The following is a 16,093-nucleotide window of genomic DNA, read 5'->3' as shown; positions in this document are numbered from 1 at the left end:
TTGAGTTCGTATGACACCCTTCACCCTTGGTCATTATCGTTAGTCTTGTTCCTGATGATCACCTGTCAAACATGTCACAGGCTATACACAACACCATGAGAGACATGACAAGTTAATTGCATCGCATCATTTATTCTCCTATGCTACTCCAATTGACACCTGAGCTCGCTTTTGCGTTTAACTCCACGGCCAAAATACCAAATTGCAAACTGAAGGAAAGGGCCTGAAATGCCCTGCAATTCGCCGTGTTGATACTAATATTACAATAGGACAATGCCTTTCTTTTCATCATGACTTCATTTCAATTATTTATGGGCGTTCTTGCCGAAGTTGCTTCGGAGGTTGTCAGTATATGAGTCGCTTGGATGAAACTATGATATGACAATTGTGACGTACTTGTGGAAGAACTGGCCGAAGAAACCGCTCTTGGGCTGCTGGTCTGACATACTCGCTCGGCGGGTAGCGCTGTCCTGAGAACCGCGCTTCTGCTCGCTGAGGCTGGCGAAGGCGGGCATGAAGCCTGAGCTCTGTTGGTGAAGCGTGTTAGTGGAGGGTGTAAGTGAGAGTGGATACGAGTGGACATACTCGACGACGACCGCTGACGTTGCCAGTGGGAGCACCAGTCTGGGGAGCACCAGAATCCATTATGAAGGTTGTTGGAGGAAAGTGTATATATTTAGGTATTCGTTGTATTCGTATGTATCCTTTGCTTTAGGATACGTTCGTGGGCAGTGGACAGGATTTCAGTGTTGGATTGTATGTTGTGGTTTGGATATGGAAGGATGAGAAGCCAAGATGAGGGGGAAGAGCTCAGTTTATATCCTGTGCGAGGAAGGAGAGAACCGACCAGCTCTTGTCGATCTTTCTGCTCTTGCAGCAAAAGGGTAAGAGCGAGTGCAGCTGTCTACGCACGTCTGGGCCTGATCTCGCGTGTCACGGAAGGGAAGTCAATCAGCCATCATCATACAGTTAGCCAACGAGCTGTCCAATGGAGACATCACTCAGTAAGCTTTGAGACCAAACGTGCTGGCCATCCTTTTTCGAGCATTAGCCAACCAGACCATGACAAAGGTGGCGTACCCCCCGTTCGCCTCAGACTGTCACTGTCATCCCTTTCAACCTCAACTGAAAGGGACCAACCAGGACGCTTCGATCGTTAAGCTTCCTTGTGAATCTGGTGAGGAGGAAGCAGTGAAGGATGTTCATCTCGCTTGGGAAGAGTGAGCATCATGACTTCTAAATCGGCAGATGCTGATCTCTGCGGAGAAGCTCAGGCAGGCAGGGTGCTGCTGTGATAGAGGTCACACCACCCATCAACTTGGCAGGGGAATTACAAACACCAGTAACTTTACGCGGGGAAGGACGCCACGGGCGTTTATTCTCTTGTCCTTAAACTGCAACCGACTTCCAAATAGCTAACATGCATGCAGCGTTGCATTCAAGAGCCAAGAGGACCAATTGCCTCTACTGTTCTCCTTCTCGTCAGTTTCAGGGTTCAAAGCGTGATTCTACTCAAGGCACTAATTACGAATAGTCGTTACGATATTGAGGAAGAATCCAGACGTCAAAAGCCGTTCTTGGATCTCAATGACGAAGTCTCAAGTGGATGCGATGAGCCGCGATGCGATGCGATGCGATGAAGGCGGGGCTCAAGGGACGTGGGGCCGATCAAGTGTAATTGTGGAGCTGAAGAGACCAAAAGCAAAAGAAGGTGCCGAAAGCGGGGGAGCAGGGAAAGCCAAGAACTGACACTCAACTCCATCCATTTCTACTCCAGTCAGTCAGTCAATCAATCAGTCAAATCACATGAACAAGAATCAAGTTGACAACCACCTTCTCAATTGACAAATAACTGCCGAAATAAAGCGTCATGATTCAGGGTCCAGAAACTAATCAATCGAGTGCGTAATTCACCGCAAAAATGGCTTCCCTCCTTGTGGGGCAACGGCAACCGTCTCTGAAACAAAACCTCACTGACGACATGACTCCATCTTAAACCTCGATTCCCGTCTCTAGTCAGGGTCCCTCCTCATCAGTCATCATCTCAGCCCAGGGGACCCCTATTCTATTCAGATCCAAGATCGGGACCCAGATCGAGGCTTATTTCATGCTTGAAACTTTTAGGTATCCGTCTTTTTTTGTTGGTTAATCTTATTTCGTCTAGTCGTGATAGATACTGACACTGCATTGCATTGCATTACCGATTGCATCGGGTCCTCTAGATGCCGTCCTCTAAACCAATCCAACATGCGTCATACGTATCTCTCTCTTTCTTCTTTTTTGTTATCTTGCCTATGCATCCATGACTCGATCTTTTCTTTACTCCTTCTCTAATCTCACCGCAGGGTTTCTCTCAATGAAGTTGAGATCGACCTTGTGGCCCAACAGCTCTCGAATGTTGGAGATCTTGTACTTGATCATGGTCGGGCGCTCCAGTGACAGACCCCAGCCAAAGACACGCATGTCCTTGGGAAGACCCATAGGCTCCAGCATCTCAGGTCGGAACATACCGCTGTTACCAATCTCCACCAGCTTGCCCAGACCTTCATGGTAGCTGAAGATTTCCATACTGGGCTCGGTGTAAGGGTTGTAGGCGGGCTTGAACTTAAGGTTGGTGATGCCCATCTTGGCGAAGAAGGCCTCCATAAACTCCATCAGTCCACCCAGTGTAAGGTCGTAGTCAGCGATAACACCCTCGACCTGGTGGAACTCAGCCAGATGGGTTGCGTCGACTGTCTCATTACGGAAAACTCGATCAATAGAGAAGTATCGCGCGGGAGGTGGGCGGCCGTCAGGTCCCTTCTGTGCTGCTAGCTTGTAGAGCATGGCCGTTGAAATGGAAGTAGTGTGTGTTCGGAGCACCAGTCTCTTGGTCTCTTCCGCTGACCAGGGGTATCTGTAACCAATTGATCCAAACTTGCCGTTCTGGTGAACCTGCTTGATGTTCTCCCAGTACTCCTCAGTGTTCTGTCCTTCTTCTGATCGGGGCGCATCACCAAGAGCAGGGTCGGAAATGTAGAAGGTGTCCTGAAGATCACGGGCAGGGTGCTGCTGAGGGACAAACAGGGCGTCGAAGTTCCAGAATCCAGTCTCGACGAACTTGTTGGTGGGCATCTCCTCGAAACCCATCTCGAAGAAGATGGATCGGAACTCATGTCGCACCTTGTTCAAGGGGTGCAGGGCACCAGCGTTTTGGTCGGCACCGAGGGCCTTGAAGTTGTAAGGCTTGAAGTTGGCACTCTTCCATGATCCGGACGCAATCATGTCGGCTGTCAGGTCAGTCTCCTCCTTTTGGATTTCCAGTGCAAACTTGGGTCCCTTCTCGATCTTGAAGCTGATGACCTTTTGCATCTTAATCAGCTTTCGCTTCTTCAAGTCGGTCAAGATCTTGGGCTCGTGTGTTCGGGTCTCCTTGATCTTCTGGAGCTGCGCTCGGGTGACATCCTCGATGGACTCGGCCTGTTATATCCAGTTAGCCACCAATTATCGCAGAAATAGCATAAACATCCTAGGTACTACATACAGTAGCAACAAGCTTGCCATCGCTGCTCTTCTTGATCCACTTCTCCTTGAAAGCCTTGCCCTGTCCGACCTTGGTCACTGTCTTATCTCCAATGGCCTTCTCCAAATCTTGAACCGACAATCCTTCAACGGCACTTCTCAAGGCCTCGAAAACACGCGCCTCGTGACTACCGTGCTCGGCAATCTGCTCCGCCTCGGGTTCGAGAATAGCCTCCTCTCGGTCAATTGTCTCGTATGTGACCATAGATCGGGAAGCCAGACGGTCGAGGGCAGCCTTGATGTCCTGGAAGGCGATGGCGGGGAAGGCCTCTGAGGAGAGCAGGGGGCTCTTTTCCGAAAGGGCTTGAAGGATCTGGGAGGTGAGATCCCCCGAGGGGGCGGAGGTTGAGGTCGTCATGATGGCAGACTTGGAGATTTTCGAACCAAGTCGTAGGTTCTGTTCTGTTGTCTCGTCCTTGATTGTTCGTCTGAGTCACGGCGGGCAGAAATTATTTGGGCCGTTGCAGTGCTGCATCCCACCAGAGACGGCCGATGGCGGGGTACTGGTACGTACCCTTCTGCTCTCAGGTGCTGGGGCTTGATCGTTCCTGTCGGACCTTACTTTTTCCGGACTGAGCTGTGGCCGCTGGCAGCTTAGCACCTATGCCTGCCTGCCTGTCGCAGATGATCCCTGCAATCTTATCATGGCGGCTCAGGTCGTCTCATGCATGCTCCAACAAGTCACTTCCATTCACTCGAGTGCTATTAGTCCAAGCTCCAAAATCACATAGAGCCAGTCGAATCCATCTTGTTACAAACTATATATACAAAAACACTCATTTCGACTCTTACTACAGTTCCCCGCCGTTTGCGAAAAGGCCCATGACCCGCACGTGCTTCTCCTGAGCTGTCACCCTGCTCATGCAGAACTAGCTCTACAGATGCAGTTGCAGATGCAGATGACGATACTCGAGAATGAGCGATGATGCCTCGCCGAACTCTACGGCGCCGAACGATGTCTCCCCAGCCGAACCCGCCAATGCTTCGTCCGGCAGCCGCGTCACATGGGATCTGCCACAGGAGCAGTCGAGGTCGACTCGGTCTCGCGCCCAGTCGCAGTCTCAGCGTCGCAAGAAGAAAAAGAATAGAAAGAAGCGAAATCCTGGTTTAGCGAGGAAGTTGCTTTTTGTCACACATTTGCTCAAGAGTCTTGATACCCTGGTTTTTGCGGAGTTAAGTGCCTTATACTATATGGAGTACGTCCCATCATCCTCCTGCATCATGGCTTTATGCTTCTTGAGCTGTGCTTACAAGTGATACCTTTCCAGATGCTCAATGTTTCGATTCATCCTCAGGGCTGTTGGTCAGTACTTGTATCTTACGCCAAAGGATGAATCGTTCCCTTTTCTAATGCCTGCGAGTCCCCTGCATGTCTGCTTGGTACTCATTCCCAACATCATATGCATACTTCTGCATATCTTTGTTTCTCTGCCAGTGGGGCCAGACTTTCATCGTGGCTATATGCATGGCGGCCTAGTCATTGACTTTATAGGCCAGAAACCTCCCACTTCTCGAGTCTACTATGTTTTGGCAGATGTCATGATACTTGCCGTTCAATGCTTTATGTTGACGGTGCATACTGAACGAGAGAGGCTAAGAGTGATCCTCAAAACCTTCAGGCCCATGGTCCCGGATGTGGCCCAGGAGATGGCTCCCACTATAGAAGATCTGGACGCCGAGGAACGTGGGGTATCGAGGGACATGCCCGGCTCATTGCCAGTCGATGAGGAGGAAGGCATTGAAATGCAACCGTTACATCGTGTCAGCACAAATGAAGAAGGCAACTCGACGTCTGGAGAGTCGGAACCATCTGGCAGAGAACGCTCTGTCGATGAACCGTCCAGGTCGCATTTGTCCGATGTGTTGAGCTCTGGAAATGCGATCATTGGCGAGTATCATATTCTCCACTCGCTTCATAATGCGGCATTGAACATAGAGAGAACGGCTGCATATTCTCTGCGTACGATTAGCTACGGGGCAACTATGGCTTCTATCGAAGCTCGGAGGCGAGCCCTTCAAGTGCCAGTCCGGACGGTTCAAAATGATAGACAGCAATAGCATAAAGGTTTGAATTATGTTTTTTAATAAGGAACAAGCGATACTCTATGATAGGTTTGGAGGCATAAATGATCAGTTTCAGTTGGCACGGCCTCAGGGTCTTAAAACCACTTGTTTGTTAAGGTACAGAGGCGAAGAGTGAGCTAGACTATGCCATTGACGTTTCTTGGCTCATTCAGCCCTGCACTCCAGATTTCAGAGCCCAGAAGGAGTCCCGACTGTGACAGGAAATACGGCATTCTTATCCTGAATCTGAAATTTAGAAGAAGCATAGAATGGAGACCATCGTCTCATTTGCGGAAATTTGAACAGGAATATATTACTCTTTGCTTTTACGCTATCTTTCTTCCGACATTGCCAACGCCAGTACCCTTAACAGAAACAATGATATCATTCGTGTCGTCCCCAACATCTCTCAGACCCCAGCTGCTTGCGCCAAATGTCTTCAAGTCTCTTGCAAGAATAACCATCTCTTCATTTCCAAGCACATCTCGACCGATTCTGAGACGGCCAACATCCTCTGATCCCATGGCCATAAGAATAAGCATCGTCTTTGCCGAAACCTGTGTAGCGCATCCGCCTTGAGAGATGTTCTCTAGAAGTTGGTATGCGCATTGCTTTCCAATGTCCTCAGGGACAACACCACCAGTAGACGGGACAACGACATCTGCCGAGTATAAGACACCAACGGCGCTTGACTCAGCGACCAAGCTCAAACCAAAACCAATTCCTAGACGTCTCTTGCTTCCTGCCTTGTCGCCTGTGGGCACAAGGGGCGCCTGGTCGTACTGCGCAGCGATATGGATATCAGGTACCAGGGGGTTGAGGACCTCACGCGCTGAGTGGATCATACGGGCGTTGTTAGAGGCAGATACTCCAGTGCAGTATGCGACACCACGAATGCGCTTTATGCGACCAGGGCTTCGGTTAAGATGCAGAGTCTTTGGTAGTCGCACTTGACTTGCGAACCGAAGCTCGACACAACCACCGCCGCCCTTTCCACCAGGTCCAGCACAGGATCGTTGAAGTACTCTGAGTTCGATACGGGCGGGAGGAATTCCATAGAGGGCGAAAAGAGGAAGAATAGCTGTTCGGAAGGAATCGACCGAGATGTCGCCAGTCTCGGTGGATGATGTGATGACTCCGGGGCCTGTGAACCGAACGTTCATGTGCGCTTTGGAGAAGGGTGCCAATAGACACAAAGGCATAAGGAAGTAGGTAATACCACGGGTGTTGTTCATAGAGATGTTGTGCTCAATAACATCGCCATCAGAAGCTCCAAAGCCGGCGATAGTTCCGGTGATCAGACCTGGGTGAAATGTTATAGTAGTACCAGTGTAGGAGATCTGCATCGAGCTGCCATTGGTGACAGCCTCGAGGAGGCGCAAGAAGGAGATCTCATGGGGAGCGAGACCAGGATTCGTAGGCGACGAGCTTCGGATCTTGGAGATGTGAATCGGTCGACCAGTGAGCGTTGACAGAGTCAAACGCTGCGTAAAGGACCGATGTCCTGTAAATCGAAGGAATTCCGGCGTAGAATTCGACATTTTGCTGTGCTTGGGGGTATCTTTGGGAGTCGCAATATTTCCAGCCCGTCGCCAAAGTACAGACAAAAATTAATTTTCTGCCGCCGGAAAAGCTGTACGTGAGCTAAAAGAGTAAGGCGGTGAGAACCACCACTGCTGGTCCGCCTGTAAGTGGCAGATTTACAGTCAAAGTCTTATCGATAACCACTAAAAAAGGTTCCATATTCAGTCCCTCCAAGCTTCAACTTCAACACCAGCGCCTTATGTACTGAGAATGGCGGGCCGACCGCTTTTACGCGAGCTACGATCCAGCAATGAGACAATATGCCGATCCTGTCGTTTGGCGATTCGACAGAGACCGACGCAACGAATAGCGGCAACATATAGCACCAAATCCACTGCGCAACAGTCGATCGATGATGCCGTAACACGGAAACCCACCAAATTCGAACTTAAGCAGTATCTCGACCGAATAAAGTCTCTACGGAATCCGACCCAGGATAATGAGTCGTTCAGCGTCCGGTTCTTTGAACAAAATGACAATAAGAGAACCGAACTTTCCGGAGAAGATGCTTTTGGTGATTCACTCAATGAATTGGATACATCAGGCTTAAAAGATGCTCTCTTAGAGATCAAGGACGATATTGGTGGAATCGACGAAAAGGCGGCATTCCAAGAAGTGGTCGATCAACTGGGTAGCGAATGGCAGAAAATGAAGACGGCAGATGATCTGGAGAGGATTATTACAAAGCTGGATGCATATACTGCTGCGATTGATCAAGAAATCGACAAGACCGGCGCAGACTTACCCAAGGAATTATTGGAGAAATTGGATTCTGAACTTCCAGGATTACCAGGACTTGGATCTTTGGGTTCTCGAGTGACGTTCCCTCAAATCCCGGAAAAGCCATGGACGATCAACCAGCGCAAGAAGATTGCTCGTCTTAATTCTATTCTATCGCGAGTCGCCAGAGATTATCGCCGGAATGTCAAACTTACAACAAAGACGGTACAAGGAGTGTACAAGGCGTACCACTCAGCTAGGCTTTCTCTTGCCCACGGTTGGAGTCATGTACCTCTCGAGGTGTGGGATTTGCTATGGAAGATATTTTCGGCACCCGAAACTGTCAATATCCATCGTCTATCACATATTGCACTTCTTGCTCGCGACATGAGCGAGGCCAGAGTTACTCTAAGCCCTGCCCAGCAATTGTTGACTATTGAGGCTGTGTTTGTTGATGGATGGGAGTCAAAGGCGATCGAGAACTGGAAGCGATGCATGAGTACCCTGGGCGACGAAAACGCAGAGACATTCCAAGAATTCTGGGAACTTGGTGTGAGGATGTACTGCCGTGTAGGAGATCTGGACCAAGCACAGCGAGCCATCGGCAAGCTGATCCAAAAGCAATCCGATCCTCGCATCCTGATGCCTTTCATTCGTACATGTTCTGAATTAGGCACAGAAGAGGGCAAGGAGAAGGCTTGGGCGGCATATCGCCAACTCCGTGAGCTTCTGGGAGAACACATGAAGCTCGCTGACTATGATCAAGTCATATCCTACTTCCTGACAACTCACCAGACTGAGAATGGCTTATACGCCTTCGTCGATATGATGAGCGACGGCAAGATCGATTTAAAGAAGCAAAAACAGCTTCCATCAGTCGTGGCAAACAAGTTCTTCTTTGGAAAGTGGTTGAAGAGGCTGATTGGTGCTGGCGATCTGAACGGAGCGCATAGTGTTGTAGAGTTCATGGGTCAGAAAGGCATTGAGCCAGCACCTGTGCAGTTGAACGGTCTCATCGCAGCATGGCAACGGGCGGGAGGAGCTGAGGATCTTGAGAAGGCGGATCAAATGGCATGGGGCATGATTGACACACGAATCGAGTTTGTCAAGGCACGAAAAGAGGCCGAAACTTCTCAAGAAGACCCATTGAGCAAGGATGGTGTACAGACCGGCCTACCAAGAGCGACGCTCGAGACATTCTCGCTATTGGCAGAGAACTACCGCCTACGAGACCTGCACGATCGCATTCTGATGCTCTGGGATGCCTTCCGCGAAGCAGAGATGAGAGCCGACTCTTTTGTCATCAACCAACTTCTCGAGTCCTACATTCAAGCGGGACAATCTCAGCAAGCCTTGGACTTATACCAAACGCTCGTGGTAGAGAAAGGTGTCGAGCCCGACCCCTTCACTTTTAGCGCGCTTTGGAAAACCCTTTCCATCAACAGACTGCACACCTCAGCCGGTCCTGTTGCTGGCCAGGTTGAGCAAACCCGGAAGATGTTTGCTGAAACGATCAAGTTTCCTAAAATCTTTGAGCCTGACGGCATAGACGGTCAACTTGCTCGCAAGATCCTGCATACTTTCCGTCGTGTCAAGGATAACGTTGGTCTTGTTGTTGCGTTGACAACCCTTCGAGAGGGATTCCGCTTCCTTCCTCCCGAGACTCTCATTCTCGAGATGGTCTTAGATACGACTAAGCTATCATGGGATTCTCCAACCCACCGCCGTCGTCTTATGACCGCCAAACGTAATCTCGATCGAAGTATTGCCGCTTCAGCTGATGGCGATGTATCGGGCCTTGAGAATGAGCGTCGTGCTCAGGCACTGTTCGAGTATCTGCAGAGACAGTACTGGCCTACTGAGGGCGACGAGGCCTACAAGGCAAGTTTGTTCAAAGAGGCGGCAGCACAGATGGGAGTGTACGATTTGTTGAAAAAGAGTGTAAAATAGTAAAATAGGGGAGCATTCTAACGGCGCTTGGGGAATCATGAATCATCTCCTGACGAATTCAAAATATGTATAACAAATAGCATAGAAAAGGACGGGCATAGCCTGTGGGATCTTGTATACTATCTAGGTACCTAGGCATAGAACAGTCATACGAAGTGATGGCAAAAGACATGGCTAGGGCCAAATCTTACCATCTTTCTCGATCTTCTACTCAAAGTGACTTTGCATATCTTCAAGCCCAATAAGGTCGAACATTTGGGTAGATTAGATAGAATGAAATTTCAAGAATTCTCTTAAGACTACTATGAATACGTATGTCTCTTCAAGTCGAACCATTGCAAACAAAGGAGCAAAAGTGTTTCCGAAGCTCGAAAAAAAAAGCCCTGTCTTTCAAGGCCAAGATACTTCTTTCTGTATTTCCCTTTGCCTCAATCCACCCCTTGCCTCCCTGAAGAACTCCGTCGCTATGCAAAATAAACCAAGACCTAATCACTATCGCCGGTGTAATCACTCTGCCGCTCCAGCTTCGTCGCGTTCTGATTATTTCGATCGAAGAAGAGCTAGGACTTGTTTGTTAAGACAAGTCCATTGTGTCGTCCTGATCTAGACGGTCGCCTACAGAGCTAAGTCCTGAATCGTCGTCGCTAGCATGACCATTCTGTTGAGGAGCTTGTTGCTGTGGAGGTTGGTCTTTATCCTGTTGCTGGTCTTCGTCAGGTGTTGGACTGCTCGGTGGTGACGCGCGGTTGGAAATCCATTCTGCAATCGTGGTCTCTGGACCGCCTTCGACTTGGATCTCGCCTGTGTCGTGGCCACGGCCGAGTATGGTTCCGTGGTACTTTGCGTCCTCGCCAGTTTTGCTGTGCTTCTTTTTAAGAGCTGAACAGGCTCTCTGTTAGCTTGATTTCTGAATGTACAAGGTTACAAGACCTACCATTAAGATAATCCGTAGCATCCGTTTCACCGTCTCCGTTACCAACCTCCATCATTTCCTTCATGCGCTGTCCGGCAAACCACGCCATGAACTCTTCCACTCCCCGCAAATCCTCTTCGCCGCGCCACATCTCTTCTGTGGGAACGCGCTCGGGCATAATGGCACCTGCGTCCTGGAGCGCCATCCGTATGTCTGCTATGGTGAAGTCGGCACTGTCGCCTTGGTTGTGAGCTGCATGATCAGCGGTACTCTGACAAAGAAGCGACAGGTATCGAGCGGCGAGGTCGGTTAAGGAGTCGAGCACGGCTGGGCGCGTCGAGTGGTAGCCTGTAGAGCGAAGGATCTGAAGGATAGAAGGGCGAAGGAGCGCGTGAAAAAGAGAGGGTGGCGTCGTCATGTTTGTATAAAGTGTGGTATATTTCTAGTTCTCTGAAGTGAAGTGAATTGAACTGTTTCGTTTTCGTTTTCGTTTGAGCGATCAGCTTGCGATGGCGTAAATGTAAATCTTCCCGTTTGCTGGTAAGCTATTGATTCGTTCGTTTTCGGTGTCGCGGTAGCAGAGCTGGGCTTGGTTTGGCCGTCATCGAGTAATCTGCTTGAGGAAAACCTCGCAGCGCATTATCCGAACAATGCGCCTTGGAACTGCTCAAAAATTGGGGTGAAGCTATTTGGGATGAAGCTTCTCCAATTGTTTGAAGTTGGCCCGTTTGGGTGAAGTGCAGATCAGAGAATAGCTTGCGAAACGGCAGGAGCAGCCTAACAATAAAAAAGAGTGGGTACTACAATAGAGGTTGCAGGTACAATATTAAGAGCTCTACCAGGCAAGATAAGCAGGAGCAGCTAAGCTACGCTCATTCTATGACAATAAATTCAATGGCTATTAGAACAAGGAAATGGTACTTGATACAATCTTTGAAATCATTTAAATTGTATTGATATGATCTGCTTTAGGTATATGTTGTCAACATCTGACACAAATAACATGCAATGAGCAGAACAATACCATGACCGACTTGAAGCCACTGATTGAGAGCTTTATGATGTTGGGGCTCGGCTAGAATCTGAACGTGATAGCATTTTATTATCATGCTGCGCTAGAAGCTATCTTATAATCAAGTGCCAACTCAAGCTATGAATTCAACTGTACAACCCCCCTATCAATAATCAAGTCCAAATTCGCGCTCCTGTTCGGATCGGTTGCGGCTATACGGACATCTCTTTAATTTCGTCCACCAGCATTTCCTCGTCAGAAATACCACTGTATTTGTTAATCCATCCTAGAACCTCTCTGTGCCAGACAAGCGAATTCTCGGCCTTAAGCACCCACTGCATATATGGTTAGCAAGTGGTTAACCTGACTAAATCTATTGTGATGTACTTACGTGGTTTTCATCGGGAAACATAACAAACTTGCTGGGCACTTCGCGGGCCTGTAGAACATTGAACATGGCCAAGCCTTCTGAGATAGGCAGCCGATAGTCGAGTTCGTTATGAATGACCTAGAGTCCTGTTAAAGTTTGTTCACGCATTCACTTCCCGCCTTTCTTACCAGTTGAGGGGTGGCCCAGTTGCCGGTGTGCAGAGAGGGATCCCACTTCTCATATCCAGCACGGTTATCCCAGAGTGTTCCGCCAAAGTCGTGCTCAGGGAAAAAGAGCTCTTCGGTAGACCACTGACTCTGTGTCGAAAAGACACCATCGTGGCATACCAAGGCCTTGAACCTTCGTCCTAGGTCATGACCCTGAATCCAATCTAACCTCATATTAGCATACTGCACAGCTTCATACTGAGAACATCGAAACTTACTAATCATGTATCCGCCGTAAGAAGCACCCAATGCAACTGCTCGATCGGTGTCTACATAGTCGACATGCTTCTCCAAGTACTCAAAGCACTTTACCAGGTCATCATACGGGGCGCCTCCCCAGTTTTCAGCAATCGCATCAACATGAGCTTGTCCGTACCCAGTGCTACCTGTCGGGTTGGGGCACACTGCCACATAGCCTTGCTCAGCAAAGATGGCAGGGTTCCAGCGAGTGCTCCAATCGTCAGTCCAAGCTGACTGAGGTCCGCCATGGATCAGGAAAGCCAATGGATACTTCTTAGACTTATCAAAATCCGAAGGAAGCATTACCAGAGCATGATTGTCGTAGCCAGCCGATCCGGGGTACCAGATTTCCGTGGCCTGAGACTTAGAAAGGCCGAAGGTCTTGCCATTCTTAGAACTGGCTGAGATCACCTTGACAGACTTGGACTCGGGGTCCAGGATACCGTAGCTCGAGCTTTCTACACGCGACCGGGTTGTGATAAGAAGGGAGTCACTGTTAGCCAGAGTGTGGGCTACCAAGACAGAGCCATCTTCGTGGATAGGCTCAGGGAGATCGCGGGCTTTGAGGGTGTCGGCTGGCAGCTTCCAGAGCATCGATCGTCCATGCTTCTCGGCGGCGACATATAACTCCTTGTCATCTTTTTTCCAGATAACCCAGTCAGGTCTTAAGTCCCAGCCGCCCTCGTCATCATCTGTCTGGTAAAACTCTTGAACATTGCTCAAGTCGGTAACATCGGGGATTAGCAACAGTCTTGACTTGTCAGACTCGTACTGCTGGTTCTTCATTCTTGCGAATGCGAGTTTCTTTCCATCATTGGAAAAGACTGGCGTGCTGCTGTATCCCCTTAGCCGTCCGGTCTTGATGATCTGGGGCTTGGGTGCCTTCTCCGTCCAAGATTTGATGGGTACATAGTAAAGGTCAGTCTTGGTGTATCGGGCTGGGTTCAGCTCGGGATCCTTGGAAATGAAAGCAATGCCATTCTCGCAAATGTCAAAATCTCCCGCGCCACCGAAGGGAGCGACAGGACAGCTTAGCTTAGTACCTTCCAAGAGGTTGGTGAGGCTAGAATTCTCAAGTTTCCACTTATCATCCTTCTTGCTGAGCACGCCATACCAGAGTGAGTTCTGATTCTCGGTAGTCCATTTATCCCAATGGCGAACGAATAGGCCGGTATAGATTTTGGCTGAAGTATAGGTCTTGGGCTGAGCTGCTTGCCAATACATGTCCCCCTTGGGCGTGGTTAGAGAAGAGCAAACAATCAAGACCTTGTCTTCCGACAGGATTTTGACCTTTGGGTCAGAGACACCTCCAGCAAAATATTGAATCATGCGAGGCCTTGGTTGTGAACGTTAGCATCCGATTGAACCAGAGTCATTTGTGCCTGGCATGTTCTTACTCGAATTTTCGCGAAACTTCTGAATAGTATAGCGATGCTATTCCATTATCTTGTGTCCTGATGAAGCCAACTTCTTTCTCTCCGATCCAGAAAGGAGAGGTGTCATGCGTGTCGTCGGTGATGACATGAGAAGAGTCATCCTTGATATTGAGTACTCGAATCTGTGACGACACGGAATGTTTCTCGAATGAATACGTCGAGATCTGTCTGTGTAAGTAACGCCTTCAATGATCAATTGATATGCCAACTTACAGTATAGAGAATGAGCTCGCCGGTGGAGTTGGGAACGCCGGGAGAACGGCGCGGGGCCGAAAGCATCACCTCGGGGGTGAAGCGGGAGGCCTGTCTTGTCATCTTTAAGATGGTGTTGCGAATGAATGATGGTTATTTTTGATTGAGTTGGTTTGAGAATGATTGTAGTAGAGTAACGAAAGTTATTGGAAAGAGGAGATTCGAGAAGTGTTTACATTCATCGTACAACAAGGTCTAGGCGAGGTATGCGCCTGTGCTTGTGCCTATACCTCCCCCTCTCGCACCTACTCTCTTTCCCGTCATGACCTGCTGCTGCCCGCCCGGCCCCTCACTTCCGTGAACCCACCGCTCATGCTACCTTCCTTTATCATGGTACTTTTTAACTTTCACTATACCGAAAGAAAGATCAACGACACCAGGATTTATTATCAAATAATCTGTCCTGGGTTTCCCCCAATCCTTTTCTCAGCGATTGTCCAGCAACATCATAATCATTCACATTCATCTTCCACTTAGACCCCGCATAGATCGACCCATGTTTCCTGGGGGATAGGTACGGTAAATAAGCCTTGTGAGACGTCAGCTCACCCATAGTCTTGCCTTAGCTCATTGACTTAACTGGGGCACATTGTTCCAGTCTCAATTGAACCTTGTTGGCCCAGCTATGCTCTGCTTTTTCACAGTTTTTGGACCTATTATTGACATTGGGTTGCGACACAGCATCACATCTCCTAATCGTCACTCCGTTAACTCATGGCGCGCCATCTCTTCCGAATCACACTTAATGAGAGCATTCCAGGTATAAATGCTCTTCCGAGTTACCTGTATGAGAGCATACAACACCCCGTCTACAGTTGCTAAACCCATGCCACATTAGAGGACAAGGCACCTTTATACAATCGGCAACTTAAAAAGAACCCGAGGAAGGAATTTATTCTACTGCATTACCTAACGCCGTCCATACCATGCTTCCATAGCACTTCTTACTTATAACGCCCCGTCCCATTACACAGTGTATCATTACAGGTATCCTACTTGCGCTGCGCTCCAAAGTTCGTTCGCTTCTTACTCGTCGAAGTATCGTTTTCGCTATCCTCGGTTTCAACCGTCTTCTTCTTAGTCTTACTGGCGTTCTTAGCCGCTGTTGTAGACGTTGGTGTGGGATGGTTCGAGGGTCCGTCTCGGAAAGCTGCAGATGATGGTGTCGCGCCAGCTGGTGTTGACCCTCCTGATCCTGGCGTGATGCCCTCCTAAAATATAGTCAGTGTCGCATTCTTGTAAATGAACCGACAATGCCTCGCTTACCAAATTGTTAGGTCGGTATGAGATGGATGATCGCGAAAAGACCCGGTTCTGCTCCATTGGTCCAGCCTTTCGTCGCTGCGCTGCCGCGCCGCTCATACCCTTCATATAGTTGTCGAAACCTGTGATGATGTTGCCGCTCGGTGTGCTGTCGAGGTAGTTGGTCTCTTTCTGAGCGATTCCGTCTTCAACTTGCGTCTACGGACAAGTCAGCATATTCCCGCTGAGCGAATCCGAGTTGCACCCACCAAGCGTCGCTCCAGCATTCTACGCTTCTCAACCAGATCCCGAACTCGGGCTTGCGCCTTCTTGTATTCGGACATGGTCACTTGTCCGTTCCCAGCCCCCGTTCCGTTCGGTTGCTTTCTCTCGGCCATGCACTTTGTTATGTCTTCGGGTCGGTAGAGTTGTTTTTCGAGATACGCGACAAGTCGAAATGATATGTAAGATCGTGTTTGATTAACAAAGGTCCAAGATGGGTTGCCTGAGTTAACATTGCGG

At 49.1% G+C, this 16,093-nt stretch overlaps 8 protein-coding genes across 8 annotated transcripts; 2 read left to right on the top strand and 6 right to left on the bottom strand.

Annotated features, from left to right (window-relative positions):
• Positions 1-305: 305 nt before the first annotated feature.
• Positions 306-645, bottom strand: B0J16DRAFT_377894 (uncharacterized protein; the record flags this gene model as incomplete). The annotated part of the gene is made up of 3 exons (XM_046130881.1): positions 306-333; positions 397-527; positions 586-645. The coding sequence occupies 3 exons, from the start codon at positions 643-645 to the stop codon at positions 306-308; spliced, it is 219 nt and encodes a 72-aa protein (XP_045989081.1).
• A 1,674-nt stretch (positions 646-2,319) lies between these two features.
• On the bottom strand, positions 2,320-3,919 carry B0J16DRAFT_313770 (tRNA synthetases class II core domain (F)-domain-containing protein; the record flags this gene model as incomplete). Its single annotated transcript, XM_046125148.1, has 2 exons — positions 2,320-3,459; positions 3,524-3,919. The coding sequence occupies 2 exons, from the start codon at positions 3,917-3,919 to the stop codon at positions 2,320-2,322; spliced, it is 1,536 nt and encodes a 511-aa protein (XP_045989080.1).
• Positions 3,920-4,217: 298 nt separating this feature from the next.
• On the top strand, positions 4,218-5,934 carry B0J16DRAFT_328212 (uncharacterized protein). Its single transcript, XM_046126204.1, has 2 exons — positions 4,218-4,757; positions 4,830-5,934. The coding sequence occupies exons 1-2, from the start codon at positions 4,477-4,479 to the stop codon at positions 5,617-5,619; spliced, it is 1,071 nt and encodes a 356-aa protein (XP_045989079.1). The 5' UTR covers positions 4,218-4,476; the 3' UTR covers positions 5,620-5,934.
• Positions 5,935-7,211, bottom strand: B0J16DRAFT_328209 (RNA 3'-terminal phosphate cyclase/enolpyruvate transferase). Its single transcript, XM_046126203.1, has one exon. It carries the CDS (start codon positions 7,164-7,166, stop codon positions 5,952-5,954), a length of 1,215 nt encoding a protein of 404 aa, XP_045989078.1. The 5' UTR covers positions 7,167-7,211; the 3' UTR covers positions 5,935-5,951.
• A 146-nt stretch (positions 7,212-7,357) lies between these two features.
• B0J16DRAFT_409060 (uncharacterized protein) lies at positions 7,358-10,147 on the top strand. The gene has a single exon (XM_046133071.1). It carries the CDS (start codon positions 7,420-7,422, stop codon positions 9,877-9,879), a length of 2,460 nt encoding a protein of 819 aa, XP_045989077.1. The 5' UTR covers positions 7,358-7,419; the 3' UTR covers positions 9,880-10,147.
• B0J16DRAFT_328205 (uncharacterized protein) lies at positions 10,148-11,535 on the bottom strand. Its single transcript, XM_046126202.1, has 2 exons — positions 10,814-11,535; positions 10,148-10,758 (listed from the first exon to the last, which is right to left on the bottom strand). The coding sequence occupies exons 1-2, from the start codon at positions 11,208-11,210 to the stop codon at positions 10,454-10,456; spliced, it is 702 nt and encodes a 233-aa protein (XP_045989076.1). The 5' UTR covers positions 11,211-11,535; the 3' UTR covers positions 10,148-10,453.
• A 481-nt stretch (positions 11,536-12,016) lies between these two features.
• On the bottom strand, positions 12,017-14,419 carry B0J16DRAFT_259678 (Alpha/Beta hydrolase protein; the record flags this gene model as incomplete). Its single annotated transcript, XM_046123217.1, has 6 exons — positions 12,017-12,139; positions 12,196-12,312; positions 12,363-12,565; positions 12,620-13,977; positions 14,039-14,241; positions 14,291-14,419. Coding segments are annotated over 6 exons (2,133 nt in total), but the record flags the coding sequence as incomplete, so codon positions are not given.
• A 902-nt stretch (positions 14,420-15,321) lies between these two features.
• On the bottom strand, positions 15,322-15,915 carry B0J16DRAFT_377887 (histone acetyltransferase subunit NuA4-domain-containing protein; the record flags this gene model as incomplete). Its single annotated transcript, XM_046130880.1, has 3 exons — positions 15,322-15,540; positions 15,596-15,790; positions 15,841-15,915. 3 exons carry the CDS (start codon positions 15,913-15,915, stop codon positions 15,322-15,324), a joined length of 489 nt encoding a protein of 162 aa, XP_045989074.1.
• Positions 15,916-16,093: the final 178 nt, after the last annotated feature.

This window comes from Fusarium flagelliforme (genome assembly GCF_020744385.1).
Source record: "Fusarium flagelliforme strain FIESC 12 MPI-CAGE-AA-0113 chromosome Unknown B0J16scaffold_1, whole genome shotgun sequence".
NCBI classification, from domain to species: domain Eukaryota; kingdom Fungi; phylum Ascomycota; class Sordariomycetes; order Hypocreales; family Nectriaceae; genus Fusarium; species Fusarium flagelliforme.
This window is presented reverse-complemented; position numbering and strand designations above follow the sequence as displayed.

What these genes read in the sequence shown, in the direction of transcription:
- B0J16DRAFT_328212 (XM_046126204.1), top strand. Translation starts at nt 4,477, where the DNA reads ATGAGCGATGATGCCTCGCCGAACTCTACGGCGCCGAACGATGTCTCC. An exon ending in AGTGCCTTATACTATATGGA is followed by an intron (nt 4,758 to 4,829) that starts GTACGTCCCATC and finishes ATACCTTTCCAG; the next exon opens with ATGCTCAATGTTTCGATTCA.
- B0J16DRAFT_328209 (XM_046126203.1), bottom strand. Translation starts at nt 7,166, where the DNA reads ATGTCGAATTCTACGCCGGAATTCCTTCGATTTACAGGACATCGGTCC.
- B0J16DRAFT_409060 (XM_046133071.1), top strand. Translation starts at nt 7,420, where the DNA reads ATGGCGGGCCGACCGCTTTTACGCGAGCTACGATCCAGCAATGAGACA.
- B0J16DRAFT_328205 (XM_046126202.1), bottom strand. Translation starts at nt 11,210, where the DNA reads ATGACGACGCCACCCTCTCTTTTTCACGCGCTCCTTCGCCCTTCTATC. An exon ending in TGCTACGGATTATCTTAATG is followed by an intron (nt 10,759 to 10,813) that starts GTAGGTCTTGTA and finishes GAGCCTGTTCAG; the next exon opens with CTCTTAAAAAGAAGCACAGC.